The sequence below is a fragment of the Colletotrichum graminicola genome, assembly GCF_000149035.1.
Source record: "Colletotrichum graminicola M1.001 genomic scaffold supercont1.1, whole genome shotgun sequence".
In the NCBI taxonomy this organism is placed as follows: Eukaryota; Fungi; Ascomycota; class Sordariomycetes; order Glomerellales; family Glomerellaceae; genus Colletotrichum; species Colletotrichum graminicola.
In genome coordinates, this window is record NW_007361005.1 from 1667799 (window position 1) to 1695676 (window position 27878).

General features: G+C 55.7%; 6 protein-coding genes across 6 annotated transcripts; 3 read left to right on the forward strand and 3 right to left on the reverse strand.

The window, feature by feature from the left end:
- Window positions 1-373: 373 nt before the first annotated feature.
- GLRG_00438 (YEATS family protein) lies at window positions 374-1880 on the forward strand (the record flags this gene model as incomplete). Its single annotated transcript, XM_008091123.1, has 6 exons — window positions 374-385; window positions 752-786; window positions 853-1001; window positions 1071-1457; window positions 1588-1655; window positions 1857-1880. The coding sequence occupies 6 exons, from the start codon at window positions 374-376 to the stop codon at window positions 1878-1880; spliced, it is 675 nt and encodes a 224-aa protein (XP_008089314.1).
- Window positions 1881-3092: 1212 nt separating this feature from the next.
- Window positions 3093-6374, reverse strand: GLRG_00439 (uncharacterized protein; the record flags this gene model as incomplete). Its single annotated transcript, XM_008091124.1, has 3 exons — window positions 3093-3463; window positions 3534-5326; window positions 5380-6374. The coding sequence occupies 3 exons, from the start codon at window positions 6372-6374 to the stop codon at window positions 3093-3095; spliced, it is 3159 nt and encodes a 1052-aa protein (XP_008089315.1).
- A 2787-nt stretch (window positions 6375-9161) lies between these two features.
- Window positions 9162-10985, reverse strand: GLRG_00440 (protein phosphatase 2C; the record flags this gene model as incomplete). The annotated part of the gene is made up of 2 exons (XM_008091125.1): window positions 9162-9671; window positions 9720-10985. 2 exons carry the CDS (start codon window positions 10983-10985, stop codon window positions 9162-9164), a joined length of 1776 nt encoding a protein of 591 aa, XP_008089316.1.
- A 3312-nt stretch (window positions 10986-14297) lies between these two features.
- GLRG_00441 (Snf7 family protein) lies at window positions 14298-15221 on the reverse strand (the record flags this gene model as incomplete). Its single annotated transcript, XM_008091126.1, has 5 exons — window positions 14298-14438; window positions 14498-14755; window positions 14824-14884; window positions 14943-15157; window positions 15216-15221. 5 exons carry the CDS (start codon window positions 15219-15221, stop codon window positions 14298-14300), a joined length of 681 nt encoding a protein of 226 aa, XP_008089317.1.
- A 613-nt stretch (window positions 15222-15834) lies between these two features.
- GLRG_00442 (transmembrane GTPase fzo1) lies at window positions 15835-18613 on the forward strand (the record flags this gene model as incomplete). Its single annotated transcript, XM_008091127.1, has 2 exons — window positions 15835-18196; window positions 18252-18613. The coding sequence occupies 2 exons, from the start codon at window positions 15835-15837 to the stop codon at window positions 18611-18613; spliced, it is 2724 nt and encodes a 907-aa protein (XP_008089318.1).
- A 4781-nt stretch (window positions 18614-23394) lies between these two features.
- On the forward strand, window positions 23395-27821 carry GLRG_00443 (uncharacterized protein; the record flags this gene model as incomplete). Its single annotated transcript, XM_008091128.1, has 4 exons — window positions 23395-23468; window positions 23702-23901; window positions 23984-27727; window positions 27778-27821. The coding sequence occupies 4 exons, from the start codon at window positions 23395-23397 to the stop codon at window positions 27819-27821; spliced, it is 4062 nt and encodes a 1353-aa protein (XP_008089319.1).
- Window positions 27822-27878: the final 57 nt, after the last annotated feature.

Consider the following 27878-nt stretch of genomic DNA (forward strand, 5'->3'; position numbering starts at 1 on the left):
GAGCTGTGGCTGCTAGTGTTGTCGATATGAATGCAATCCGCCAATATTGAACCTTCAAGGTGCTTTGTTTCCCCTTCGCATCGCATCAACAGAGTGTGATTTGACACTGGGTTGGAGGTTGTTACGCCATTCAATTAAAGTCCTTGCTTCCCCGCAACACGCAAACACGCTTCACGCCTGCGCGCAGTGAGCTTTCCAGCCACACCCTGGGCGTTGGTGTGGTCCAAGCGTCATCCTCAGCCTTCCACTCCTAAACCTCCAAATCCCAAACTGGTGGTGAACTTCACACACCCTCCCAGTGCACGCCGAGTCCCTCCTCCTGAACACCACGTATTGCTTCAATTACCGTCTTACTTTGCAATATAGACCCATAATGATTGTCGAGGTAAGGGCCACCGTTCCATTTCACCCATATTGTCACCGCATTGCGTCGCGTTCCTCTGCGACTCCGCCCTGCCCGCTCACCACCACCTTTGAGGTAAACAGCTTGCGCTGTCAATCAAATGGAAAGCTTCCCCTTACCAAGCACGCTTGAAAACTTCGCGAAATTCGTTTCAATATGATTTCACCGCGTTTGGCCTGTTTCGTACCTCCCCAACCCATCGCCTCTCCTACTATCACCCGTCGCAACCCTCTTCTTCCTCCATCACCACTACCCATTATGGCTTTTCCAAAGGTGGTGACCCAGAAGGAGCATAATTCGCCATCACGGATAGTATCGATTCGATCCAGTGCTAACAAGGGGCTGAAGCGCAAAGTCAGGCTCGTCACCGAGCAGAACGTCATGTAAGTTGTTTCCCATGGATGCGCTCCTTCAGGACCAGCTACTAACTCTGGATCTTCTCCACCTAGTGACAAACCCTCCCCCGTTGAAGACTTTCCCATGCGAAAATGGTCCATCGTGATCTACATAGTTGGCGAGGACGGTGAGGAGCACCCGGCCGATTGCTTCCAGAAGGTTGTCTACAACCTGCACCCATCCTTCGAAAACCCAACGCAAAGTTCGTAGACTCCCTGCCCGTGCTTGCTCTTTCCCGGCCGTGGCTCGCTGACCATCAATATCCCTTCAGCTTTCACCAAGCCTCCCTTCCGATGCGAGAACGAGGGATGGGGTGAATTCGACATGACGATCGACTGCTACATCACCGAAAAATCGAAGCAGACCCTTAGCCACGACCTGAATTTTGCAAAGAACCGTTACGACGCCGAGCACACCGTCTCGTTCAAGAACCCGTCGCAGGCCTTGCAGCAGATTCTGCGCGAGACTGGTCCTCTTCCGTCCGACGACGACCGCCTCAAAAAGAAGGGTGGTGCCGGTAAGAAGGGTGCCCAGAAGTACGACTACGAGAAGATTGCGCAGGCTTTGGAGAAGCTTGATGAGGATGATCTGCTCCGCGTCATCCAAATCATCAATGATAATAAGACTGCGGACACATACATCAAGAGTGATGTCGATGGTGAGCTAACGCCTGCTTCCCCTGGTGTCGATCTTCTGAGCGGTCAGTTTTCCTTGCGTTAGGAGGTGGAGGGGCCGGCTTGTAACGAGTGATTAATGAATTGAGCGACTCACGGCTGATACGTTTGTAGCGGGAGAGTTTTCCATCGATCTGTATACGATGTCGGATCAGATGACCAAGCTCCTGTGGGAGTACTTGGTGAGTAAATCTTACATCCGGTTGTGAGCGCAGCGGCAGTGCCTCGGCTTGATATACTTTTTGAGCCTCATGGACTGCTCGCGCTCCCGCCCTCTATGGTTTCCGGGCGGGGGGAAGTGGGAGAGATTTGGACGTGGGTTTGGCCAGGCGGGATTCAAAGACCGGCTGCTGACCGTGACGCTGTGCCTCTCCACGCAACAGAGCAAGAAGGGCCTCGTCACTTAGGTTACCCCATCGCTTGCGAAGACCAGCTTCTTCTCCAGTACTATCCCGAAAACTTCCCATACACGAGCCGAATCGGAAAACGATCGGGGACAGACGAATTCGACAGAAGTGTTCTCTCGTGAATTGGATGGAAAAAAGGGTTGGTCGGTTGGTGGGTAGTAGGCTTTCTGTTTCGCTTCTCCAATGGCATTTGGCTAGGCGTTCCCGGCTCCATGCTTTGCTTTCACATGTTCTCTGTTCTGGTCTTGTCTCTTTCCATGATTTTGTGTATGTGTCTAGTCGTGTATGTCACTGGACCCAAAAAAAAGGCACTCGCGACAGGGGAAGTGCTACATGCACGCGAATAGGTGTATCGTGTATCCAAATGGGTCAGATGGGGGTGACCAGGCCAGGTTCGGCAACGAAGCTACGACACTGCGGGGGGGCACGTTTGAGGGAACATAGGACGGGTTAAGTAGTCTACGTAGGGGAAGAGGGAGGGTAGGGGAGAGGGGTTAATATCCGGAATGCTTCTTCCTGGGTTGGGTTGCCTTTGAGCATTGGGACCGCCTTGGCCCCCCCCTCACCCGTTGTAAATCATATTTCATCTGCATATATATCCCAAAACCTCCCCGATGACCCTGGACGCGCCCGCGCTCCGCGCAAGCTCAGTCGCGGTTTTGTAGGAGACGCAAACGGTCGCTCACTACGTACGAACTTGGCCGAGCCTCCATTTCCGAGTACACGTCCCATGTCCCATGTGTGCGCGCGTGCGCATGTATGTATGTGTGTGCATGTGCATTCCCGTATAGCCCGTACTCGAGATGCCTGCTGGGTCGGTCTTCGAGCTTGGTTGCTTCTAATTCAAAACTGTGAAAAAAAAGGGGTATCTAAGTCATACTCTTGCCCATGCCGGTTATGGCATGTATATTGTGTAAGAGATATTTCGACAGTGCGGTCTCTCGGGGCCACTCCCCCCGCGAATAATGCTTGCTTGCTGCTTGTTTTTCCAAGGTGCCAAGGATATAACCAAAAGTCGCTCGCGCGAGGGCGGGTTAAAATAAAAACCTGCCGCCTTATCTTTCCATTTGCAAGACCCGATGAAGCGCCATTCCACCCAAGCCGGTTGCCTGCTCGATTTTCTGTAAACCACCCTCTGCCAATCACTCTGCCTTTGTATTCTGTTGATAGCGTTGCTTTTCAGTTGCGGGTGGACCCCCTTCCCTGCCTGGTTCAGGGGTACGACGAGGGTCCGTCCATGGAGGGGAAACCCGTGTCCATGGCCATGTACTCGAGCAGATCGAGGCCGCCGACGTTGACGCCCTCGGCGGTCATGGCGACGGCCGTGTTGTCTATGTTCTGGAAGAAGGCCGGGCCGGGCGGTAGGTACCACATTTCGTTGCCCGGGTTGTTCCAGTCCGTCGAGTCGAAAAGGTTGTCCATTCCCGTCGTCGGGGCGTTGTTGCTGCTCCCGGCAGCGGCGGCGCCGTTCTCAGGCGGTGGTGCCGGCGTCGAGGGTCCGAGGACCGAGGCTGTACCCGATGGATAGGGAAAGTTGCCCGTACTAAGGTCGAAGGGCGTTGCGGAGATGTTGGCGGGATCATCTGGTGCATCCATGTCAGCTGCTGTCGTTCATCAAAGAGAAAACTGAGAAGAGAAGGAGTGGAAGTTTACCGTGTACAGCGAGGCCGTCTCGTAGCTTCATGGCGTGGTTGGACCAGGTTTGGCCGTCGCCGCCGTTGGCTTGTTGACCGTTGGCAGCGGCAGCGCCGTTGGCGACGACATGCGGGTCAGGGCTCCTTCCATCCGCAGAAGAAGCCTTCCCCAGAGCTGGAGCCTGAATGAACCGGTTGCGAAGCCGACTGGTCAGGGAGTCGAGTAGGTCTGCGAATCGGATGCCCAGGTGAACATCGTCGACGATGCAATTACGGAGGGCCTTCACCGTCTCATCCATCAAGTCAATGCTGAGCTTGACATCCGACCGCGGAGCGCCCAGGGCAAAGGTCTTGAGCAGGAACATGGCTCCACTGATGATGCGGAAATACGTCCGCACGGGGGCGTGCTTGAGATAGTCGCCCGGGAGGAGGCCCTCCACAACGGTTCGGAGCAGGTTCCGGCAGCCGGTGATGACCTCCTTGATGTACTCCTGATCACTTGCGCCAAAGCCACCCAGCTGGCCTAGAGGTAGTTTACCAAAGTAGTTCTGGGTTTGGGGCGACAGCTGCGCCGCGCTACCGGCATTGTGGTTGCCATGGGCGCCTTGGCTCACATGCGCTGCTGTGTGACCGGCGTTATTGGTACACCGCTCGACGACGGCCTGCAGGGCCAACGAGTTGACGTAGATGCGCACGTATTCATACTCGATGGTGAGGATGTGCCTGATGTAAGGCGGCAGCCTGTAACGCTCAAACTCTTTCCACCAGTCCTGAAGCAACGGCTGGAAATCTTTCAACATCTCCGTGTACTTGCCGCTCTGAATGATGTCGGTGGTATGCTTGCGCGACTTGAACAGCTTCTCGTTCCCAATATGCATCGCGTTGCTGATCCCAGCCCAGCAGTGTATTATCTGATCGTCCAGCTCGAGGTCAGGAATGTAGTTGAAGGCATTGGACATGGACGACGGGTTGGTCCCGGGCGTGGTACCTTCCGTCGATGCCGGGCGACGACGAGCCACGGCCGGGTCGCTCCTACGAAGGGCTTCGGGCACCATGTTGGTCCACCCGAGGCGGCCAGCCAGCTGGGTCAGATATATCAAGAGCAGGCGCTTTATGCGGTAGGCTCGTTGGCGGTACACCTCCTCCTCGTACTCGGGACGCGAAATGGCGCCGTCGCGCAACAGCTCGTCGATGTCGTCGAACACGCCGAGTTCGTAGGCTAAACCCATGGCGGTGCTGAGAAGCATCCAGCACATCCTGTCACTCCTCCAGGCGGGCTCGAGCCAACTGTCAAGCCTCTTGCCGCCAATGTTGGCAGACGGCCTTTGGTTGCCGTTTTCATCGGTGCTGATCAGGTCACTGCCCTCATATGAAGGAAGCATAAGCTCATCGATGGCCTCTGCTGGTGGAAAGTGAAGCGCACGAGGATGCCACTCGGTGAGGATCATCAAGGACTCAATCGTCCCCAAGGTCCGTAGACTGCCTTTCCTCATTCCTCGCCAGGGCGCGGTGCTACTCGATTGATCGTCGGGAAGAGATGACGCACCAGCCATCGCGGCGAACCCGCCCCCGAAAGCCTCTTGACCCCACAGACACCTCTCAATCATGCCACGAAGGTACGTCCAGAGCTGCTCGTGGATGGCGTGTGACCTGCAGTGGCCACCGGTTCCGGGGATCTTTCGATATCTCGAAGAGATGGTCAGGAGTGTGATGGTGAGGATGGGTTCCTCCGTCAGGAGGGTGACGTGCGATGCGGGGTTACGGAAGGTCGGGGGTGAGATTGGGGTGAGGGGTGATAGGTATTCGTAGTAGCTAACAAAGGTTAAATACGACATGGACTGGTAAAGTGAGGGAGGGCGGCTTACTAGTCGATATACTCAATGGCCTCCTGCGCAGAAAACCAGCCGGCTCTGACGAACCTGAACCTCCCCCAGGCCTTGATGGCATCCTGGTAGCCAGGCTCGCCGGAGAGGTCGCGGCGCGTCAGTTCTGGGTCAATGGGCTGCGGCGCAAGCTTGACCGGGGCGGGCGGACGGCTGTTGAGCCGAGGCTTCATGGTTGCTCCAGGTGTCACGACGAGAGGCTGCTGCGGTATGGCAGGTATAGAAGCAACGCTCTCGTGGCGCTTGTGGTTGCTGGCTGCAGGACTATAGGCCGAGGAGTGGTAAGCAGCTGGGTCTTGGACCTTGCTGAGCTGGACTGACCTATCCGTGGCCGCCTTATAGAGCAGATCCAAGGCATCGTGGGGCCCGTAGACGCCGGGTCGCATGAGATCCTGGGCTTCGTGATTCTCGAGCTGGGCGTTGGGTTCATCGTCCATGACGTAGTCGGCGCGCTGGCGACTGTCGGTCTGGCTCGTCGTGCTTGGGGTACCGCCGATGGAGGCCGGGCGGCGCAAGGGTTGATTCCGGCCCGTGGAGCCTCCCGGGGTAAGGGGCACTTCGCTGTAGAGGCGGTGGTCGATGGTGACGGGGGGGCTGCCGCTGACGTGGACGCGTTTTCGGCCATTGCGGACGGTGTAGTCGTCGACATCATCGGGGTCGGGGTCGTCGCCATCCTCGGTCTTGCGCTTCCGCCTAGTAGCGCTGAAGAAACACTCCTTGCTCTCGCGGCGGCATCGTACACAGGGCGGGTCGTGGGGGTTGTCGACGCTGCCCAGATCGCAACGGACCTTTCTCCGGCGACACGGGATGCAGGCCTGGTAGACGCGTTTATGCTGGGGGGGTGCACCGGCCGTCCCAGGCTGTGCCTGTGCCTGTGCCGGTGCCTGTGCCTGCGCCGAAGCGCCGGCAGCGGTCGAGGGGGCGTTGGAGGTGGTCGGGCTCAGATTGGATGAGGGTGGGACTGCGTATTGGGCCATGATGGGCCGGGCAGTCGTGCTGCAACAATCGCGGGGTGATGGAGGGCACGATGCTGGGTTTCTTTGATGGATAGACTCGGTCGAATCGGGCGGTTTGCAACGGGTTTATGGAGGGGAAAAAGACGGGTTTGCAGCCACCAGCGGCGGGGCGTGGGTGGTTTTTGTCGGTCCACGTTTTGCTGAGCGGGGACCTTTTTTGGGGGGCGGGGATGGTCAGTGCTTCCCTTGACGCTGCGGGTTGCCTGTAGGTAATAAGTATGTACACCGTCTGGTGCATAAGCCGTAGTGGGTTGGGTGGTGGGACGTACGTGGATGAGGTACCTAAGCTAGGTAGGTAGCTCTGCTCAATCTGACCTACTACTAACTACCTGGGTAGTAGATAGGTAGATAGGTAGGTAGGCAGTTACGGATAATCTCCTCAATGTACGTACAAATAGGTAGGTAGTACACTGCGAGTACAGGTAGGCAGGCAGGTGGATTGAATTGCCCAAGTAGGTACGCACCCAGGCTGCCAGGGTACCTGGGTAGGTAGGTACACTAGGTAAGGATACGTACCTCCCCAAGGCACCTACCTGGCCAAGTGTGACTGACTGGGGAGGACTGGGCGTGCGGAGGTGTTGGATGAGGAAGTGAGGATGCGGCGTGGACTGGTCCGGACGAGGAAGGTAGTGTGTGGTGAAGTTGGATAGGCCGGAGAAAGGTATCCAAGGCCTTGCAAGGTAGGTAAGTACCTAGGCAAGCAAGCACGAGGAAGAGGAGAATACTCGGCCGTCCTCGTCTGGTGTTGGGACGATTTCCCAAACAAAAAGTCGGTATGGTGTAACTGGAGCGTTGCGCCTCGGACTCGGCTCTGCTGGTTTAGTTGTAAAGGAATGGACACAAAACAAAGGCAATCAATCATGCTCGCGAGATCGGGTTTGACGGACGGGCTTGGTTGTCCGTTGGCCGTCAGACAGGGATACAAGCAGGCACTTTTGTGCGACCCAAGCGAAGACAGGCAGGCAGGCGAAAGAAATAAAGGAAGAAAACGCGTGCGTACCATCAACTCAACCAACTCCCGTCCTTATCGACGAGGGGTGCGCCTGTGTTTTCCGGCGTCTGATTGGCACGGTTTGGCTCGACAGATTGCAGATTGCCGAAGGAGAAGAATGCGAGGCGGAAACTGTCCATGTAACCGTCAAGATGTATCAGATGGATGAGACTGCCCCGAGATCTACCATGCAATTGAGCGTCAAGGAATTGAGGAAGCCGTCGGTTTGCATGCGGGGGTGTTTGGTTCGTCAACCTCTGTCTCTGTCTCTCTCTCTTTCTCTCTACCACCCCCGACTGATGAATCAAGAGTGAACACAAGGCATGGAGTAATAGTGTGCCTCTAACATGGGCTATTCAGCTTTCACCTTAGGTAAAAGAAAAGCAAGAGATACGTTTCCTGCCTCCCCGATCTTGCCTGGCGTCTGGTCTGTCCCTCTCCCAACTCTCTCGATTGGATTCCGGCGAACATGGGCAGCGCCGAACAGTCCGGCGCCACGCCAGTAAAGGTTCCCAGCAGCCCTCCCCCACCCTCCCCGGCGCCTCCGGTGTACGAAATGAAAGCAAGGTGAGGTCACCCGAAGCCAATGGCTGCGCAGCACCCGGTAGTGTACATGGTATGGCACAATACGTAGCCGTTTCGTGTCGCAGACAATTGGCAGTTGAGAACGGAGGCATCGCTCAAAACACTAATTTCTCCCCACGCTCGTCCCGTGACGCATTCTGCCCCAGACAGACCCCTCCCTCCCAGTCTGGGGGATCCCGATACTGGGGAACTTGCCCGAGCCTCCCAAAAGCCCAAGCTCCTTGCGCCGCCGCCACTCTCTGTGACTGGCACTGGAGCCCGTGGTCACGTTGACGCTCGCGCGGCAGGCTGGGTCACGTTCGCCCATCGCACACGCGCATCCGAACCTTTGTTGACGTCACGTACCCCCCCCCCCTTGGGCGGTCGATGGCACCGTCCCCGACTTTCCTTCTTCTTTTCTTGTCTCGGATCGCCTTCATAATCAAGGAGGGAGGGACGGTGAACCAATTGGTCCGGCCAATGGTTGACTATGTTAGTTGTGTACAGATAGATATATACGAACAATCGCCGCGCCAGACTGATCCGGCCGTGAGGACTCTTCATTATGCAGTTGCCGGCCAGCTTTCCGTTGCACTGTGACAAACTCGTGCATCTATATCCGTCCTTCCAACAATTCAATGTCAGAGTCGACCGGTGCTAACTAGGTAATTCAGCCTCGGCGAGTGGGTACGCGGGGTAGCTTCAACAATCGTGGGACGTGGGCCGTGGGCCGTGGCGGAGAGCACCTACGCGGAGAAGCTCCTTGACTCGGGCTCTTCTTTTGACAGACAGCAAGGCGCACCTGTTGCCCGACGTCTGCTGACCAATGTTTGCTTAACATTTCATCTATGCATTGTTCCCGCCGACAATGCTGCATCGAGACTTCATCTCACATATAAGTGGGCAGCATCATTTGCATCGCGATCGCGGACCAACCCCATTTGATAGCTAAATGTACATATAGCCTACAGTAGGCGCTCCTTGCCATACGGCTGTTGCGTTTGCATCATAAGTACGTGTCCGTTCCCGGCTCTCAGCTCCCACTTGCTCGCAACCTCTGGACCGACTTCTTGCAATGTCATCCCGTGTATTCCCTCCCAGTCCAATAACTGCCTCGACTCCATAGTAAATGCCCAACATACGTACGGAATGCTCCCTCAGACCAGGCCGAGTCGTCAAGCATCATGTTTCCATCAAGTCGAGGAACTTTTCTTAGACGCCGCTGTGTCGGTTTGCTCCACTTCTGCAGGAAGAAGTGCAGGAACCACGTCAGGGGCAGCCTCTGGGGAGTCGCCGTCATCCATCGGCCCCGGTTCCTCCTCGAGAGTATCATCCAGTGTGGTCGGCTTGAAGTCTCCGTTGTCAATGGACGCCGGATCATGTCCGCGGCCACTGTTGCTGGCTGAAACGCCCACAGCCGGCGCGCCGCCTTCCGCAATTTTCTGTTTCGTCTCCCGGATGATCTTTTCGGACTCGCTGACCTTGGCCGAGTTGGTGGGAGGGCGCTCCACTCCGATGGCGTTCTCCTTGTCATTCTGACTTTCCAGCAGTGCCTCCTTGTCCAGTCGAACAATCATGCAAGACAAGTTATCCGTGCTGAAGCGATTCAGTGCATGATCGACGAGGAGTTTCGAGGCTTCCACCGGGTCCTCGACGCTACGGACGAGGTCAACGGCGTCTTGATCGGAGCAAACGTCCCAAAGCTAAGAAACTGTCAGACATTGTCCACGGGTACAGAAGCAGAAACTTACTCCATCACAAGCTATAATGATGAACTCGTCACTTTCGGGCTGGATGACGGTCTCGGTTGTGTACGGATGCCCGGTAACCAAATCCTTCATATAGGTGTCACCAAGGGCTCTCGTCACAGCCAAGACACCGTTAACGCGGTTATTGAGTATCAAACCACCTGCGTTCGCTATCCGCTTGCCTTCGTTCTCGTCGCTGCCCTTGTGGTCGTACGAAAGGCGAAGCGCTTTGCCAGCACGGCAGAGAATAATGCGGGCGTCTCCGACGTTGGCCGTGTAGAGAACACGCTGGCGGCTCGCCGAACTCTTCAGCTTGGCGTGCGCGGCCTCGGTGCCGCTCGCCGAGGTTGTCTTGTCATCTTTAATCTCTTCCGTCGACAACTTGGCCGCCTTAGTGGCCGCCGCGGTAGCAGGCGCAATGGCCTGGGAGCCAGTCGCAGAGCGGTCACTGGGCACCCGGTCTTCCCAACGTAGTACGGCGACAGCTGCGGTGCATCCGCTGTTCTTAAGAGGGAGCTTTTCTAGCTGCGCGTCGACTGACGTGAAGGTCTGGTCGAGTAGTTCGGGGATGGGACCGTTGGGGTTCTTTCGAATAATGTCCTCCAGGATGATATGCAGCTTCTTCCCACACCAATCAGCGGCGAATGTGCCGGCATGACCGTCAAAGATGGCAAAGTAGCCGTTGTCGGTTTCGACCATGTCCTGAGCAAGTGCCTCCTTGTCGTCGGCCGCAGAGTTGTTCTTCTTGCCATCAAGGACAGGGGCTGGGGTGTGCAAAAAGTTGTAGAGAAAAGCATGAGTATCCTCCATCGTGCGACGGCATTTCTTGTTCCTGTCCTCCCAAACGCCAACACGGAATGTCGATCGAGGGCCGGGGATGGAATCGCCGGCCGAGTTGTTGTGTTGGCCCTGGGGCACTGCGAGCGCAGGGTCCTGCTTGCCCAACTTCTGCAGAGGAGTCTGCGAACTTGCATCCGAGCTGTTCCGGCCGACTTGAGAAAAGTTCAAGGTGTTCTTGGCGTGAGCCAGCAGGCCAGCGGCCTTACTCTGGACGCCGCTGGCGCGGCGCTTCTTGTCCACAGCGCCATCCTGTTGCTGGCGGCCCGGAGGACTGCTGTTCCCGCTCCGCTTGTCGCCGCTCGCGGCTTGGTCGGATGACTTGGTGGCGGCCGTGGAGCCCTTGTCGGACTCGGGTGAAGGCGACTTTCGGTCTTCTTTCAGGTCACTCTGCGCCTTGGACGCAGCCGAACTGGAGCCGCCGCCGAACATTCTAGTCAGCAGACCACTCCCCTGGTTGGAGAGGCTGCGACGCTTGCTTCCTGCCAGTTTAAAGAACCTTGGAAAAGACGTCAAGGTTACCGTTCCGCTTGCACAATCGATCGGATACGATGGGTTCACAGCGATTTAGCCTTCGTATGGGTCGTTGTTTTTGTCGTGGGAGGAATGTCGCAAAGTATGCTGTCTGAGAGAGGCTGCGTTAGCATAAGGCCTAGCAAGCAAGGGCAGTCTTTTGGTTTGGTGGAGGGGCAAAATGGTCCGAGACCACCCGGGGGCTAGATAGTAAGCCGGTTTCGAGCTGGGCAGACTCGATGCATGAGAGCAGATGGACAGAAAAAGGACACGCAGATGTTGGAAGGGTCGGGCAGGGTCAAGACGTAGGCGCCAGCAAATTGCCTTGAGCGTCGTCGAAAGTCAAGAGAGTGCATGGTTGTTGAGCCAATCTTGCAGGCAGACCAATACGGATGGCAGCGAGCAAGGCCCGGCAAAGACGAGAGAGAATGAATCGTGCCAATAGCCGGGAGCACGGTGTTTATGACTTCATGTAAGGTAGTCCGGGCTTAAGTCTAGAAAAGTTAATAAAGGCCTATTAATCTAGCCTTATTATATAATAACCTAAATTTTATTCCTTTACTATTTAACGGGGACGAAGACGCTGTCTGGCGAAGATGTAGGAGAAACAACAAAAACAACCAAAGTAGAGGTGACGAGGAAAGCAGTTTGGCGGGCGAGATAGTCAGAGCTGCGATGCCGTCAGGGAGGGGAATGATGGTGTTGAGTTGAGGACGTAGGAGGGAAGGTGTGAATGTGTATGTTGCGCTGTCTCTGGTTCAGTGCTTCGCAGTCAGTCCAGGAGGGAGGGGGAGGGGGAAGGGGGAGAGAGAGGGGAGTGGGATGGTTGGCTGGATGATGGGAAAGGGCAAGCCGTACGGTAAAGTGCGTACGGATGGATGGATACCTACCGTAGGTATCCGTACGCAAAGTAAAGGTAAGGTACCTACCTACCTAGGTAGGTTAGGTTAGGTAGCTGAGGTAAAAAGAAATAAAAATAACAATAAAAACAAAAAACGAAAGCGGTGGGAACGATTTGCAGGGTCGTTTCTTAGCGGCGCTTACCAGTAGGTAGGTACTACTCTCCGCTCGGCTAGGTATTGGGGGGCCCTTGCCTTGCCAGGGTTGGCTCAAGCTTGCTTTCCACTCTTGTTGCGACAATTGGGGAGCAGGCCTCGCGGTACCTGGCCTGGTGTGACGTACCTACCCTACGATACCCCCAGATTCGAGGTGAGCTGTGTTCGGTAGATCCAAGATTCGTTGTGACCGAGATATGCTGCGCAGTTAGGACTCACCATCCGGCGCGGCGATGATGTCTTGCGTCAGATTGGAAGGAGGGGGTTAATATGAGGTAATGTGAGGCGAAGCGAGGCAAGAGATGTTGCTGGTTCTGGATCCGGGTTTTGGCCAAGATGCCAGGCACACTAGGGGTTTCGACTGAGCTTCGTGGAAGGCCTCGGCGGTATCCAAACAATTTTAAACTCACAGAAGGACGAAAACAGTCAAGAGGAGAGAGAGAGAGCCCGACACACTCCATCCACCTTCGGAACTCTCAGTACTTTGCTCTGCACTTTTGCTCTGCTCTCCCTACCAAGGTAGCCAGCCTGGTTGACTTGCTTAAGTAGATACCGGACCGGACCAAGACGGGGGATGCATCATCTCACACCGAGGCCCAACCACGAAATATTGACTAAGTCGAACCCGGCCTTTGCCATGCCGATCACGAACATGACCAATGACCCGGTCTTGATCCTCCAACATTGACGTATCTGCTTTTTCAACGGCATGCATGCATATTGGCTGCTACTCTTTGGTCAAGCGTTTCATGTCGACCTGTGCAACTGGTCTAAGTTCTCAACAGGGACATTCGAGCCGAGTGACCAGGGGCCACATGGACGGGTTCTCCCTGCACCGCATGAACGACTCAACAACACACCTCCCGAGTGAAGTTAGGTATACATCACTTTGAACGCTGTCGGGTGTATCAGGTTTACGCCCCGCGCGCGCGTAAAGGGCCTCTTACATCCCTCAATGCGTGTTAATCAGACAGTATTGCGAAATGACTTGCAGACAAACTCACAAAGTAGCGAGGGCCACGGAATGGTCCCCTTCCAGAAAGCTTATACGTTCGGGTGCCAAGGTGGCTGGCGCCCTGACTTGTTTTGCTTTCTGGAAGTGAAAGTCGAGCCGAACCATCAAGCGTCCGTCTGTCTCTCTGATGGCTTGGCCATCCACCTATAGCCTATAGCCACCCGTTGCCAAGGGGGAAAAGTGCAAGAGAAACCATCTCCATCTCCATGACACGACAATATGGAGCCCCCCGAACCGTCTGGATATCTCAGCCAAACCAACGCCTGTAACACACAGTGACAACATGCTGGCGCAGAAGCTTAGCCGGCATCCGATCCCTGATAAGCCCGACTGATGAATGAAGCGGGGCAGGACAGGGTGCATGTCTTGAGCAGACACTGCTGTTGTTGTTATCCTATTGCATCTTTGTGTCATGAGACCAGGAAACGTCTTGTTCCGAAAAATCAGGGTCCGACACGTTTGTTTTGCTAGGTTGGGCTGGCATGGGAGATCTGCTGCCCACTCTGCTGCCCACGCTTCTGCCCAAATACTAAAGCCCACATTTGCTTGACTGACCGCTGACTCGGAACAGCACTTCATGCATTCAATGGATGCTCTGCAATGTGTGGCCCAGAGCGTCCACCACGTCGCTGAATTGCATATCCACATGTTTGCGCCGTCTACGTCTTCGGCCTACTTTGAATATTTGGGTGACAACCTTTACCGCCAAAGAAACCGTTGGTTGCTTAGTCGAAGCCGAGTCTGGTGTATCCTACTGACGAACGCCAAGCTGACCATCAACAATGCGGCCAAAGACAGAGTCAAGAGGCGGGGAGGCCTTGATCTATAAACCCAGCTTCTCTACGGAAGACCACTCGGCAAAATAAACAATGCATCTGGGCGGGGCATTCTGTCTTTACGGTAGACGAATGACGCAATGTTCCGATGCAACCTCCCGAGTGACAACTCAGAGCTCGCCAACCAAGACGAACACATGGATGGTTGCTGCATAGTGAGAAACGCCCGCTTGAGAAAATGTACGCCTTCCCGTGACATGAAGACTCCGTGCCTTGTGTGGCAAAACAAATTAGATGTCCATTATTCCCCTGCCCCCTTTGTCCATCGTTGCTGTCTCGTTGCTGTCCCGGGACATTATGAACACCACATCAAGCGTCAATGCGACTACCGTCGGAGGCTATCCAGGCGAGCCTGGAGGTCGTCGTCACCAGGGTCCCCGCCTCCACCTCCGCCTCCGCCAACCGCTTGAGCAATTCGGCTCTCCGGTACTGCTGCCGTTTGCATTCCAGACGGTGTTTCTCCGAGCTGCGGAACCATCGAGTTAGCCAGTGCTTCTCCGTCATCAACTGCTCGGAAGTGCTTACCGCCGACGTCAGGTCGACTCCAATCTCCTCCAAGACTTGCTCAACCACCTCTTCGCCTTCTTCCTCGGCACCGACGTCCATGGCATCGTCCATGACATCGTCCATCATCTCCTGCCTTTGATCCATGATGTCGTTCTCGCGCTCGAATTCCATGGCGATCCGCTGAAGGGCGGGAAGGTTCATCGATCGATTCATTGTGCCCAGGGCTTGAGTTGCGCCCTTCATGGCCGTCATCATCTGTTCGTTGGTGCGGTATGTCTGTGAGGGGATGTGTATGTCAGTCGGGAACCGCCCCTCGAGAGCCACGCGTCATCGAAACGTCGTACCTGAAGGCGAAGCGAAATCTTTTGCAGTTGACTGCGCATGCCGTAGAACTTCTCAATGTATCTGCGGAGGGAACCATTAGCATCAATACCCTTTTGCTCGTAGCTTTGCCGCTTCTGACCTCCGCGTCCGGACCAGATCCTTGGCCTGGATTTTGCAGGCGCCCATCTGTCCCTTCTGGGCGCTCTGCTTAATCTGCGTAATCAACTGCTTTTCCTGTTTTTCCAACTTTACGCGAACTTGGTCGAGTTCCCGGATTGCCTTATCCAGCATACGCTGGTTCTTGCGCAAACGCTCCGCAGGCGTTATGCGCTTGCCGAACATGTACTCGAGGATCTACGTTGCAGAGTCAGCAGGGTGGATGATGGCGGGGAAGAAGATGCACGCATCGTACATTCATTGTGGACGCTTGTGATGATCGCTCCGGTGGGGAGGAAGATAGAATGTCGTAGAGTCGAAGAGCCAAGCAATAGGCGCTAAAGGGTCGATGGCAGCGACAATGTTAGTGTCGTGTAGAAGAGTCGTTGGTGGAGGTCGATTGATGTTTGGGTTGCCTAGCACTCGCTCACTCACGTAACAGGCACGGGACGTATGTCTAGGTACAACAGCCTGGCACAGCGTACCCAGTCACTGCGTGTTCAGACCGATCGCGCTGGGAGGCCCGACTGGGTCGCCGCTCGGATGATTAGATAAGGGAAAGTACCTACGTAGTGTACCTAGATGGCGGCATTTTCCGATGCCTGTTTCTGGAGCCAATAGACGAAGAGCTGCGACAACGGGGTGAAGGGAAATTTGCCGCTCCGCCCAAAGTCATGCGCCGGGGAGTCGTCTTCAGGTACTTACCTACTGTACATGACAAGCTTCCCTGGAAAGGGAAAGAAGGGGAAAAAAAAAAAAGGAAAAAAACATTCACGACCTGACAAAACTTCCCGCCACCTCCCCCAATTTATACCCCCCCTCTCTTTTCCACAGCGTTGCTTGACCATGCTACTTCCATCATTGAGTGATCGAACATGAGTCAAGATTATTTTTCGAAGAAGGGCAAGGCCCCTATGGACCAGGAGGTCGAGAAGGATGATTTCGACACGCCTGACCAGCCAGTGCCGTCATCGAGCAGACCGCCTCAGTTCATGACCGTTGGATCCGGTTCCACCTCCGTACATGCGGCGCACCTCCAGTCTCTGCTTGAGAACGACTCGGGATATGGCGGCAGTATCGCTAAAGGCGATACCATGAATTCTGGTGGCGACCGTCACATCCCGACTTCTGTCAATGGTCAGCTCTCCGAAGTCGATCGTCGCAGCCAGGCCGGCGCCATCCATCAGCTGTGGTACAACGCACACAGGGTGACGCTGGGCCGCTCGATCAACAAGGTCATTGAGCTCCTAAAGGAGTTGCAGGAGATGAACGTCTCCTGGCCCGCCCACTACCCTTCTGTCCAGCGAACCGAACAATCGCGGCCCGCCCCTTCACACGCGTGGTCGACAACTGCCGAAGCTCCCACGTCTGCCTGCTCGGTTCCCTCTTCCCCGACTGCCCCCCCGGCGATACGACGATCCTTCACATCGGTCGAAGCCCGTGATGATGCCGAATCAAGCAAAGCCCAGGAGCGGCGTGCACCCGAAGAGCCGCGATTAGTTACGCCTCAGATCGCTCAGGATTTCTCGATTCTCAAGCTTGATCTCAAGCTGGGCTCGCTTCACCAGGCGGAACTTGTCCATTCCTTGGAGAAGGGCTCCATCGCCTCGCTCCTAGATGGCAAGATCAGCTCTAGTATTCGACACCTGCTCAACCTCCGTGAACGAATTGAAGATACTTCTAGCAAGGTGCTGGTTACTGGTGATCTCAACGCCGGCAAATCGACCTTTTGTAACGCTCTGCTACGCAGAAAGGTCTTGCCCGAAGACCAGCAGCCCTGCACGGCAATCTTCTGCGAGGTTCTGGACGCCAGGGAGAACGGAGGGCTGGAGGAGGTGCATGCAGTGCACAAGGACGCCACCTACGACAGACACAACGAAAGTACCTACGATGTGTACAAGCTCGCCCAGCTTGAGGACCTTGTCGTGGATAACGAGAAGTACACTCAATGCAAGGTTTACGTCAAGGATGTCCGAACCATTGACGAATCGCTGCTCAACAATGGTGTGGTCGATATTGCCCTGATCGACGCGCCTGGCTTGAATTCGGATACAACGAAGACGACGGCTGTATTCGCCCGCCAGGAGGAGATCGATGTGGTTGTCTTCGTGGTTTCGGCTGCTAACCACTTTACCATGACTGCCAAGGAGTTCATCTGGGCTGCCGCGGCGGAGAAGGCATACCTCTTTATTGTGGTGAACGGCTTCGACAACATCAGAGACAAGAAGAGATGCGAGAAGATGATTCTCGACCAAGTGCAGGGTCTCAGCCCGAGAACACACAAGGAGTCCTCCGAGCTGGTGCACTTCGTTTCAAGTAACGCTGTTCCTACCGCACCCCCAGGTGGTCCTTCAGGCGGTGGCAGTGGGAGCTCAAGCGGCGGAGGTGGTGGCGACGACCCTAGTGATGACCCGAAGGGCAAGGGCAAAGACATTGAGAAGATTCGAGACTTTGAAAACCTCGAGCAGTCGCTGCGCAGATTTGTCTTGGAAAAGCGCGCCAGGTCCAAACTGGCACCGGCCAAGACTTATCTGCTCAACATTCTGAACGACGTCCACGTGTTGGCCAATGTCAACTCAGAGGTCGCCAACTCGGAGCTCAGTCGGGTCACCAAGGAACTCGAGCAGATCGAGCCTCAGCTGGAGTCGAGCAGAAAGGCGACTGCTCAGGTTGGGGACGAAATCGACAAGATTACAGAGCAGACGTGCAAGGAGGTCTACAACTACACGCGCACAACCCTCAGCGCGGCTATCGATCACGCCGGGGATAACAACCATGGCGTTCCTTACCGGGGCATCTTCAACGCGTTTGAGTACGCCGAGGAGCTGAAGGAAGCGATGATGTCTTACATCCAAGAGTCGGTTATCGCCTGCGAGGAGCACGCAAAGTCGAAAACGGTTGGTGGAGTCAACGCCATCAAGCAGCTGGGCATCTTGCATCTTGGCGAGGGCTATGAGAACCTGGTATTCCGCCCCGATGTCATGTTCAAGAGAAAGCGCGACTCGATGGCTCGCAATGTGGACATACCCACCGAGTTCTGGGACTTTGTCGACTGGAACACTATCGTTCAAAAGCAGGAGAAGGTTGCAGGCACAGGCATGGCGCTCACGCTTGCGGGAGCTCTTGTCCCGCGCATGATGGGCAGTAGTGGCTGGTTAGACCACGCTTTGAGCGCGGCGAAGATCATGGGCAATGAGAACCTCCGTCGTCTAATCGTCCCCGGAATCGTCGCAGCCGGTAAGTTTTCCGCCCTTTCTGTTCACAAATCAGTCCGAAACTAACAATCGCCCAGCCTTTGCAGCCGCAGCCTACATTGTCAACCAGATTCCCAACTCACTCCCCCACCGTCTGTCGACCAAGATCGCGGCCCAGCTGGAGTCTGTCGACTACGTGCATACCAACTCGACGCGCATTTCAGGCTCGGTCCGCAAGGTCCTGCGGTTCCCGGCCGACAATCTACGCGTTGGTCTGGAGCAGTCAGTCAAGGACCTAGGCAGGCGACGCGAGGAGACGCTCAAGGTACGGCAGGAGAGCGAGGTAGCACTCAAGTACTTTGGCAACCTCGTCCGCAACAGCGCGCAGCAGAGGACAGTGGTTGAGGGCGTGGACCTCGACGCGCCGCCCCCGGGCGCCGTCGCCGCAGGCCTTCACTGAGACACGTTTCCCCGTCTCATCTCGTTCGTTGTTTTTGTGGCAGGATACCTTATGATAGCATGGAAAAACGGCGTTCATAATTGATGAACTAGGCTCCCCTCAACTGACCTTCGCGGTCTTGTACGTAGACACTTATACCTGAGTTTATTTCCCCCTTTTTGCTTTTTTGTTTCCGTGCGAATTTCGAAAACGGCGTGTTGAGTAAGAGGATACACGACGACACGCATACGCGTAGAGGACAAAAACAACAACAAATATAATGACAAATTAATTCTCGGTAACTCACCTCCTTGGGACGATTGTGTCTGGCTATGGCCGCTATTGCTCACCATTGCAGCCGTGAGTCCAGGAGCGCGGCTTCCTTTCAACAAAGTCGACAGCAGCGACATAGTTCAAGTCCGTGGATGGCCGGACGGACGGCATAGCAGACACACGACGACGACGTGGCCAAAGGAGTGGAATCTCCAGAAAGGTGATATGGGCACGGTGGCTCGCAATCTCCGTCTCGAACCCGTCGTTTACCTACCTTAGGTTGAACGCTGCCAGGGCCCGTCCAGTCCGGACATATGATCCGGAGCCAGCTAGCGCCGGGCACCGCTATGGCTTGGACCGCCCTCCGGTGCCCGCTCTTCCCTCGTGAGATGGCGATCTCTCCTTTTCCCCCTGTGGACCTCGGATTGAATACTGGGCAGGGGAGATTTCGTCCAATTCTCGCGGAACGAGGAGAGTGGGCCTCCTCCATCCCTGCTCGGCAGGTGAGCGCTGATCCATCCTAGACGAACACTTCCGCTACCGGTTGGCAGCAGCCTTGTTTACGAGCTATCGACGGAGTTTTATTGACAATAACGTACCGGTACGTATGTTGTCCACTAAAGAATGCCTGAGGTGTCATGTATCGTTTGTCTCCAACGCGGCCTTGATCGATGGTAAAGATGGGAAGAGAACCGTTGCCCGCTTTAATGTTTAGTTTCGTGAGAGTGGTTCACGGCAGAAATAAAATAAAACCCTCATTCAGCATTCTGCATGCAGGGCACCTTATCTGAACATCCCCCCCCCTTCCTTCTTAGCGTCTCCGTGCTTGCATCTTTCTTTCCCCTCCTCTCCCCCGGGCTCTAGTCAGTCAGATATGTCTCGATGGGACGGGAGAGATCGGAGGTTAATATGAGCTGCATCATCCGAAACGCTAACAGTGTGACGTAGGGCAGAAGGACCATCTCTCCCCATGCCCGCCCATCATCGCCGTTCTCGAAGGAACATGGACGTCTTGTTTGAACAACGCCCCCAACCCTGCCCTTAGCCTCACTCCCGGGGCACAATGCAAGACAATAAGTTGAGACACGCGATATACCGGCGACAAGTCAGTAGGAAGATTGCAATGCCCCCTACTCCCCTAGGAGAGATTTCGTCAAAGATGATTTCCAAAGAAGCCCCCAATCTCTCTCCCCTCCACTATTATTTTTCTTTTCTTTTCTGGTTCATCTTGGCATTTGAGACTATCATCGTGTCACGGAAAGACGGATGAGTTGGTGGTGGGCTTGATGGGGGAGGGGGTCATAGCGATCCGTAGCGCGGGAAGAGGCGGCCGTCAGAAACGGAGACGCCCAAAAACAATATTCCTCGCGGTTGGATGGTATGGTTCTGCAGCGCGCGCTTCTTTTTTCTTTTCGTTTCCTTGACGTTTTCTTCCCCGGCATTTTTGCTTCTGTTTCTGTCCCCGGCCTCTTCTTTTCCCCCCCATTTTTCTTTTTGTTCTTCTCAACGCTTCCCCCCCCTCTTCTGGCGTGAACTATGACAGGCCAAGCAATCCGTAAGTCGAAAGTGAAGGCGATACGACATCGTTGTGATTATAAGATGCGTGCTATATGGAATTACCGTGGCCGTAGTAATAATAGGTCATGTGGGGGTCGACAGCTGGCTGCCGTCGTCCTCTGAAGAACAGCAGAACATGGGCGGCCCCTTTAAAATCATCTGAGGTGTTCAATTACCTACACCAGGTACTTCGGTTCCTGCGGTGGAGACCAACAGACGTGGGACGAACTCCACACATGGCCTCGGCCCTTATGCTGCTCTACACGTGTGCATACCTAGTAATTACCACCAAGCACGTCTTTGAAGCACGAGTTGGGCGTGGTGGGTTCGGCTGCAGGCTTTCCCGGCTTGTTTCGCGGTGGCCTTTTCTCGCCATTTCTCTCCATTCGGATTACCTAGGTACTCTGGATTGGCCGAATCGAGGCTGGACGTGGAAACATATTCGTCGCATGTTGGGACTTGCGACGCGATATGCCGAGCCAGTTTCATTTTCTCCTTACCGCTCCATGCTATATTATGATTGGCGAAGGACACCACCATTTGATGAAGATGAAGACGGTCACCCGACGGGGATCCGTCTGTAGCAGGATTGGACGTTTCATCCCTTCTAATGCTTCGACGACTCGACCCGAAGCTGCCTACCACTCACTCATGGTCTGCCTCCAGGCCACCTTTCGTGAGCCGTTTGTCATGCCAGTCCATGTTTCGATCATTGTCTGCCTGGGCCTTTCTGAGACGTTGCTGTCATGATTGACAAATGGCGACGTCCCCTTTGTGGCCCTCGCGCATTCTTGTAACTAGCTGTGCGTAGTGGTCAGCCGTGGCGTCGCCCAATGGGAGAGCCCGTTTTTCGCGAGGGGGGGTTATGGCGCTCCGTATCAAACAAACCGGCCACGCTCACCGTCTATGGGTATCGTACATCGGTCTCGGTCGCATCCATCGCAGCAGGCATTGAAGTTCTCCCCCTCGCCGCCCGCTGGCAGATCGAACACTAAGATACTTCCGTCCAGAGATATTCAGAGCCTTGGGGCGCGCCGGCTGCAGGACGGATCCCGCGAGGTGCCTGTGCGTCTTCCGTGGTGGATGGTGGTCCGTGTTGTGCATCCCAATCCCAGACTTCCAGGGTTGCACGTCACAAATCCAACGACAGCAGCGCTAGGTAGGATGTCTGGTTGATTCGTTGTGGTCGCATGCGTGCCTCTCCTCCTTCGCCTTGGGACTGCTTGGTCCTCACTTTTCCTAAGCATTGAGTCCCTGACCATTCCAGGCCGGGCATCACAAGTGCTCTCCTAGCTCCCCTCGAAAGGGAGACAGTCCAGGGGAGGGTCGAGAGTGAGGATGTCTAAGTAAGGTGGTGTAGCTGATGGAGGGGCCGGTGCGGGTGGAGATGCGGACTTTGGGATGGGCGGAGATGAATTAGGAGGTCAGAGTGGACAACCACCGCCGTCGGCCGTAGAAAAAGAAGAAAAAGAAGCAGGCGAAAAGCAAAGAGATGCAGTGACTAACATTCGTGTACCGTCGTCCATTCGAGTCGGTTTAGGTAAGGGAGCTGTAATGCTTAACCACCTGGTATAGGTGAGATACTAGGCACGTACCTATAGTACCACCAAGGTACGGTCGTCATGGCGGTCCCTCTTGAAGTCGCACAGGTACATAATGATAGTAACGTTCCGGTAGGTGCAGTACCTACTACTGCGTACGTACTCTGCTCCTCCCTGATGGACCCTGACCACGTCCAATCCAAATCCAGACGGTAGGCAGGGATGAGCCTGTCATCACCAACGTTCCTTCCAAAGCTGTCCACTAATCAAGTCCAATCGCTCCACTTGTCTCTATTCGTCCCCCCCCCCCCCCCCCCCCCCCCCCTTCCCTTCTCCTTCCGCCCAGAAAGCTGCGACATTGCGATTCACTCGCATAAACCTTCTATTATCCCATCTTTGCTGCATCTTTATCATCTTGCCATCTCGTCTCTTGGCTTCCTTCACACCCTAGCCTATCCCATCTTCTTCAGCAACCCTGGCCTCCAACCAACCGGCCTAGTTCGCGCCAATCCCTCATTTACGGGCTTTTTTTTTTGTTCCTAGCGCTCTGCTGGCCCCGTCGTCGGTCGAGGCGTAATTATCTTCTCGTCCATCCGTTGTTCATCTTACGCTCCCTATCGATTCGCTCATCTCCTTCTCCATTGCGCCGTCAACCCTGCGCTCCCGGCCATTCCATCCCACGGGTCGCCTGCCATTGATTGATTGACCTGCAGCATCCAGCTCCAGTCCGGTACTACCACGACCTAACCAACCCACCCACCTACCTACGCTGCACCACCGGCAGACCACGCTCACTTCAGAGGTGGCCAAACCCGCCTAGACCGAGACTTGGTACCTTTCGTCAATTCTACTACCCGTCAACCGTGGCGCTCCAACATCCGCGCTTCCCACCTTCTCTGTCTTGTCGCAATTCCGACCCGGAGACCACCAAATTTCCCTCTTCTCAAACCCCTCGTCGCTGAACAGGAAGGGCCAGACACACGCTTCCTTTTGCCTGTGTCTCTTGTGCCTTGCCGCCCTCTCTTTCTCTCAGTCGATACCTGTGCACATGGGCAGCTCGCCCATGCCCGTTGCTGGCCTGCTCTACATGTCGCCGCCGCCGCCGCCGCCGCTGTTGTCGCCGCTGCCCTCAGCCTTACCCCTGAAAATTGTAACCGCCATCGGTGCCGCCTGCTAAGCGACGAAATCCGCTCCCCCTCCCCTCCCCTCCGAACCACTTTTCGGTCCTCTGTTCTAGAACCCACCCGATTTCGTCCTGCACTCCCCGGACACCACCAGCTCAGCTCAGTCAGCTTCGGCTCCCAGCTCCCATTTTGCGCGCCCGCGCGCATCTGTCACCACACCCGCCACCGGCCGATATAAAGAAACGAACCCGACGACCACCGTGTCCCCAACCTGTGCAAACCGTAGCCCGCCGAAGCGACAGGGAGGATGTCGCTCAATGGCCTGGACGACCCCAAGGTCAAGGAGGCCCATGATGCTGCCGTTGCCGAACCAGGAGGATGGTATGATCCCCTCCCTTTCTTGTTTCCCCACCGCCGTAGTCCAAATCATCATCGTCATTTCCCTGTTCTTTACGAGACTTTCACTCGGCGCCGTGCACTGGCCATACGCCGGCTGCTTCCAACTGTTCCTACTCCAGGAAGGACCCCATAACTCTCTCTCTCTCTCTGCTTGCCTACTATCGCGGCTAGATCCACTTGGACTGACCAAAGTTATGAACTTTTGCGCAATATAGGTTTCTCCTCAAATATACGAGTCGCAATGACATCGACCTGCTAGGCCGCGGGAATGGCGGCATTGTCGAGATACGGAACAACATCGCCCAGTTCGAGGCTGAGGATGAAGATAATTCGCCCTTGTTTGGTTTTCTGAGGTACCGCCGCCGAAACGTAATCATCAAATACCTCCCCGAAAATTGCTCCCGGTTGGTCCAAGGTGGGTTGTCTGCACCATACCTGGGTGTTTGCCCCATTCCATAGGGAGATGAGAGGCTGACTCGGATCTTTAATTCTCGTAGCTCGTGTAACTGTTCATTTCAACGCCGTCTGCGAGCGGTTCGCGCCGTACAATACCGACTTCTCGATAGCCTCTGCAAAGGAACTCAAAGACACGAAGCTGTCGGCTGCATGCTCCCTGCACGCCGCCTCTGGTTCGACCTCATCCTCGACGAGCTCTCTGCGACGGAGACGTTTGATGGAAATTGCCGAGGAAGAAGAGGAAGAACAGAGAGCAAGCAAGAGAAAGTCTGTCGGCGCTGATGGCTCGACCGAGGCTCCGGGGCCAACGGCAGCTGGCGCTGCGAAATCACCTCCTGAAGTGCCGCCACTAACGCTCAACGCCGAACTCGCAAATTCGCCCGAGGAGAGCAAGTTTTCTGCATCTTTGGAGCCGCCAGAGTTTGTTGGGGCCAGACCGCCTTCTCCTTCAAAATCCTTTGACGAGGGACGGCGCATGTCATCGCAGTCCCTGAGACCTGAACTATATTCTCCACCGCTCCATTCATACGGGAAGCCCAAGGTCAAGCTTGCCCCGCGACCGTCCCTCGACGTTGCTGGCCGTGCTCGCACAGGAACCGCTGCTGTGGGGGCTGATTTCCGACCAATTTCCCAGATGCCTTCTGGGTTGAAGTTATTTTCCAAGGGTTCCAAAAAGGGAAAGTCCAAGGAGAATACTCTGGGCCCTCCTCCCGAGCCAGCCCACTTGGACGAAACGACCGAAATCTCGTTGGCCGCCACTTCAATACCCCTACCCGACGGAGACTCCATCTCCCAGATTGATGAGACCGTTAGGCCACACGCGAACTCTGGCCGACCCACAACAAGCTCGGGCTCCTCAATTAAATCCACGATGCCGTCGCTCACCACCACCATGCCCACTAAACAAGTCATGACGCCCGAGAAGGCGCGTCTGATGAAGGCGATGCAGCTGAGGGAGAAGAAAAAGATGAGCCAGCAACCCTCCAGCACCCCAGCTGTTGATGTCCTTGCCGAAGAGTCAACCTCGGAAAAGACCCAGTCTCTTGAACACGCTGAGGAGACAGCCGAGTCTACCCTTGCTATTGAGGTCGACGACGGCAGCAGTGGCGAGAGACGACTCTCGGTATCAAAAGCAGACTCTGGTATTGTTGTTGACGCGTCCTCGGTTTCCGTCCACACAGACGTCGCCTCTGAGTTTACTCAGAGCGACTCTCATCCCGCTTCCCCTATTATGGCATCTTCCGAGCCTGATCACTCGACCAAGGCGTCGTCGCTATCCGATTCTACCGAAGAGACTTTGAAGGAACCCGATGAGGAGGACCTCGCCGACCAGGTCCACGCACGCGATGCACGAGAGGAGGTTGCACCTGCAACGGAACCCACGGCCGCCCCCGTTCTATCTGAGGAGGAGGTAGATACTCCTATTGCTGCTGCTCCTGAGCCAATGGAACCATCGGCCGCTAGCAACGAAGCACAAGGGGATGCCGAACCCCTCCCTGAAGCCCCGGCAGACGCAGCCGATGACTGTCCCAATACAAAATCCGATGCCACCCCCGACTCGGCCCCCGAGGAGATTGTCCTCGTGGACGAGAAGCCGAACGAGCCCGAGACTCCAGTTACCTCGACCGCTGAGAAGGAGGAAGTACACGAGGGCAAGCAGCCTGTGGAACAAGGGAGTGAGACTGAGAAGGTAGCAGTCACGGATACACAACCAGAATCGCCCTTGAGCTTACCAATTTCCAAGTTCTCCACGAGCCCACCACGGGCGACGACGCCCATCGAACCGAGAGAGACGCAAGATCAAGAACAGAAGCATGATGACGTGTTTCCGCCCGTTGTGCCGGCACCTGCGGAAGTGTCACCTAGGTCGCCGCCATCATCACATTCCCCCGGCCTGAAGGTTCCCCGGTCCAAGTTCTCAACACAAGATCTCAAATCAGCTGCAAGCATTGAGTTGCCTGCCATCGCCTCCCCCCAGGGCGATGCGCTCCACGACACCGATGCGCAGGCGGCGGGCTCGGAATACACAAAGAGGAAGGCGCATGTGGAGCCCATTCGAACTGATATGGATGCTTCGGGTAAGCGGGCAGAGGGTGGCATGTCTGACGACGAAGATTTGTTGGACGAGCTTCACTCAGCTACCGTTGAGCAAGCGCATCACGTTACTGTTTCCAAATCGCCCATCACGCCTGTCTTCCCTAGCCCCCCGCAGACCGTCAGCAGACCGACTTCGCGTGGCATTGTCCGCACCGTCTCGAATCCCATCCGCGGAAACATTGTCACTCCAGCCGACGTGGCCCAGGCTCAGAGTCAGAGATCAATCTCTTCGGGCGCTGCCTTCCTGCATAAAATCACGCAGCAACAAGGCAGTCAACACCTGGCCCCCAAACAGCCTGGCAAGATCGGTTCGAGTATCTCGCAGCGCATCAAGGCCCTGGAGAGGCTGTCTGCACACGCACCTGGAAGCGTTGATCCGGAACCGAGCAACTCGAAATCCCCGAGACCTTCCTCGGCATTCTACGCCGTCAAGAGGGGAGCCAGCGTAAGGGAGCCTTCTCGCCCCGTGTCAGCTGTCGATAAAGCGGGCTGCCTCACTGTGGGCGGCAGCCCTGTGCCATCAGCCTTACCGGACTCGCAAGAACTATCCCCAGAGACTGCCAAGGTGAACCGTGGCAGATCCGGATCAGTGGCTAACAGGCTGTCGATGTTCGAGATGCCAGGCAGCAACCCGTCATTCGGCCGGTCCGAGTCCATCTCCGTCACAGCGCGAATTATCCGCGATCCCAGCCAGGTCAGCAAGACGCCCGAACCGCCCAAGAACCCTTCCGAGTTCGAAAAACTCGATCTCAAGTCGTCGCCGCTGGTCGTCGACCACCAGAAGGTTGAGCCTCCACTGCCACCAGCCAACCTGGCAACTGTGGAGCCTCCAATGGAGACGATCCAGGATCGAAGGCTATCCAAAGAGAAGCGTCGCTCTCAGTCCATGGAGCCAACGCCCGATGGAGGCAAACTGCCTCGCCGATCATCCCTCAGCATCATGAAGGACTTTATCAAGGATCGAGGCAAGTCGCTCAATTCACCAGCTGAGCCCCTGACCGCTCCTTTGCCCATATCTTCAGGTTCGAGACCGTCCTCGAGGCCGTCCTCGAGGCCGTCCTCGAGACCACCTTCAACTCCCCACACCTCTGGGCCCAGCCGTCGCCCTTCTATCAGCAGCCGTCGCTCGTCTTCGAATGGCAAGGACAATGATGCGAGCAGAGCCGTGTCCCCATCCGTGCTCACCGAGGGCAGTGGGTCTGGCGATGACAACAAGTCGACAACGAGCGACAAGAAAATGGGCCGTGCAGGTCGCTTCATGCGCCGCCTCTCCTCGTCCCTCAGCAGCGCGGGTCGAGGTAAGGCCCTGAACCCCACTGCTATCTCTCCGACAGTTCAAGAAGAGGATGCCTTCGAAGTCGCTCGCCTCCAGCAACCCACTATCGAGGCATTCATGGGAGACGTCAATGTCCAATTTCCTGACAACCTGTTATGGAAACGCCGCAGCATGTGTCTGGACTCTCAGGGCTTTTTGATTCTGAGCACAGTTGCCTCCTCGACCGCTTCCAAAGACAAGCAGCCTAGTGGGGCTGGAGTCAAGCGATACCATCTTTCTGACTTCCGGATGCCCTATATTCCTGACATGGAGATACAGGAGCTGCCCAACAGCATCTGTCTCGACCTGGTCGAGGGCTCGGGCTTGCAAGTGGCGTGCGAGGATCGCGCCGGACAGAGGAACGTACTACAGAGTAAGTTATGTTTGGCCTCTTATTCTTGGACACAGCTAACATCTTTCCAGTTCTTCGAGCGGCGCATCAAAGCCACAGCTCGCCCAGCCATTAAGATCATCACCTCATCATGACCCTGGGATTCTGTTTTTTTCCCAGTCTTTTCTATTAT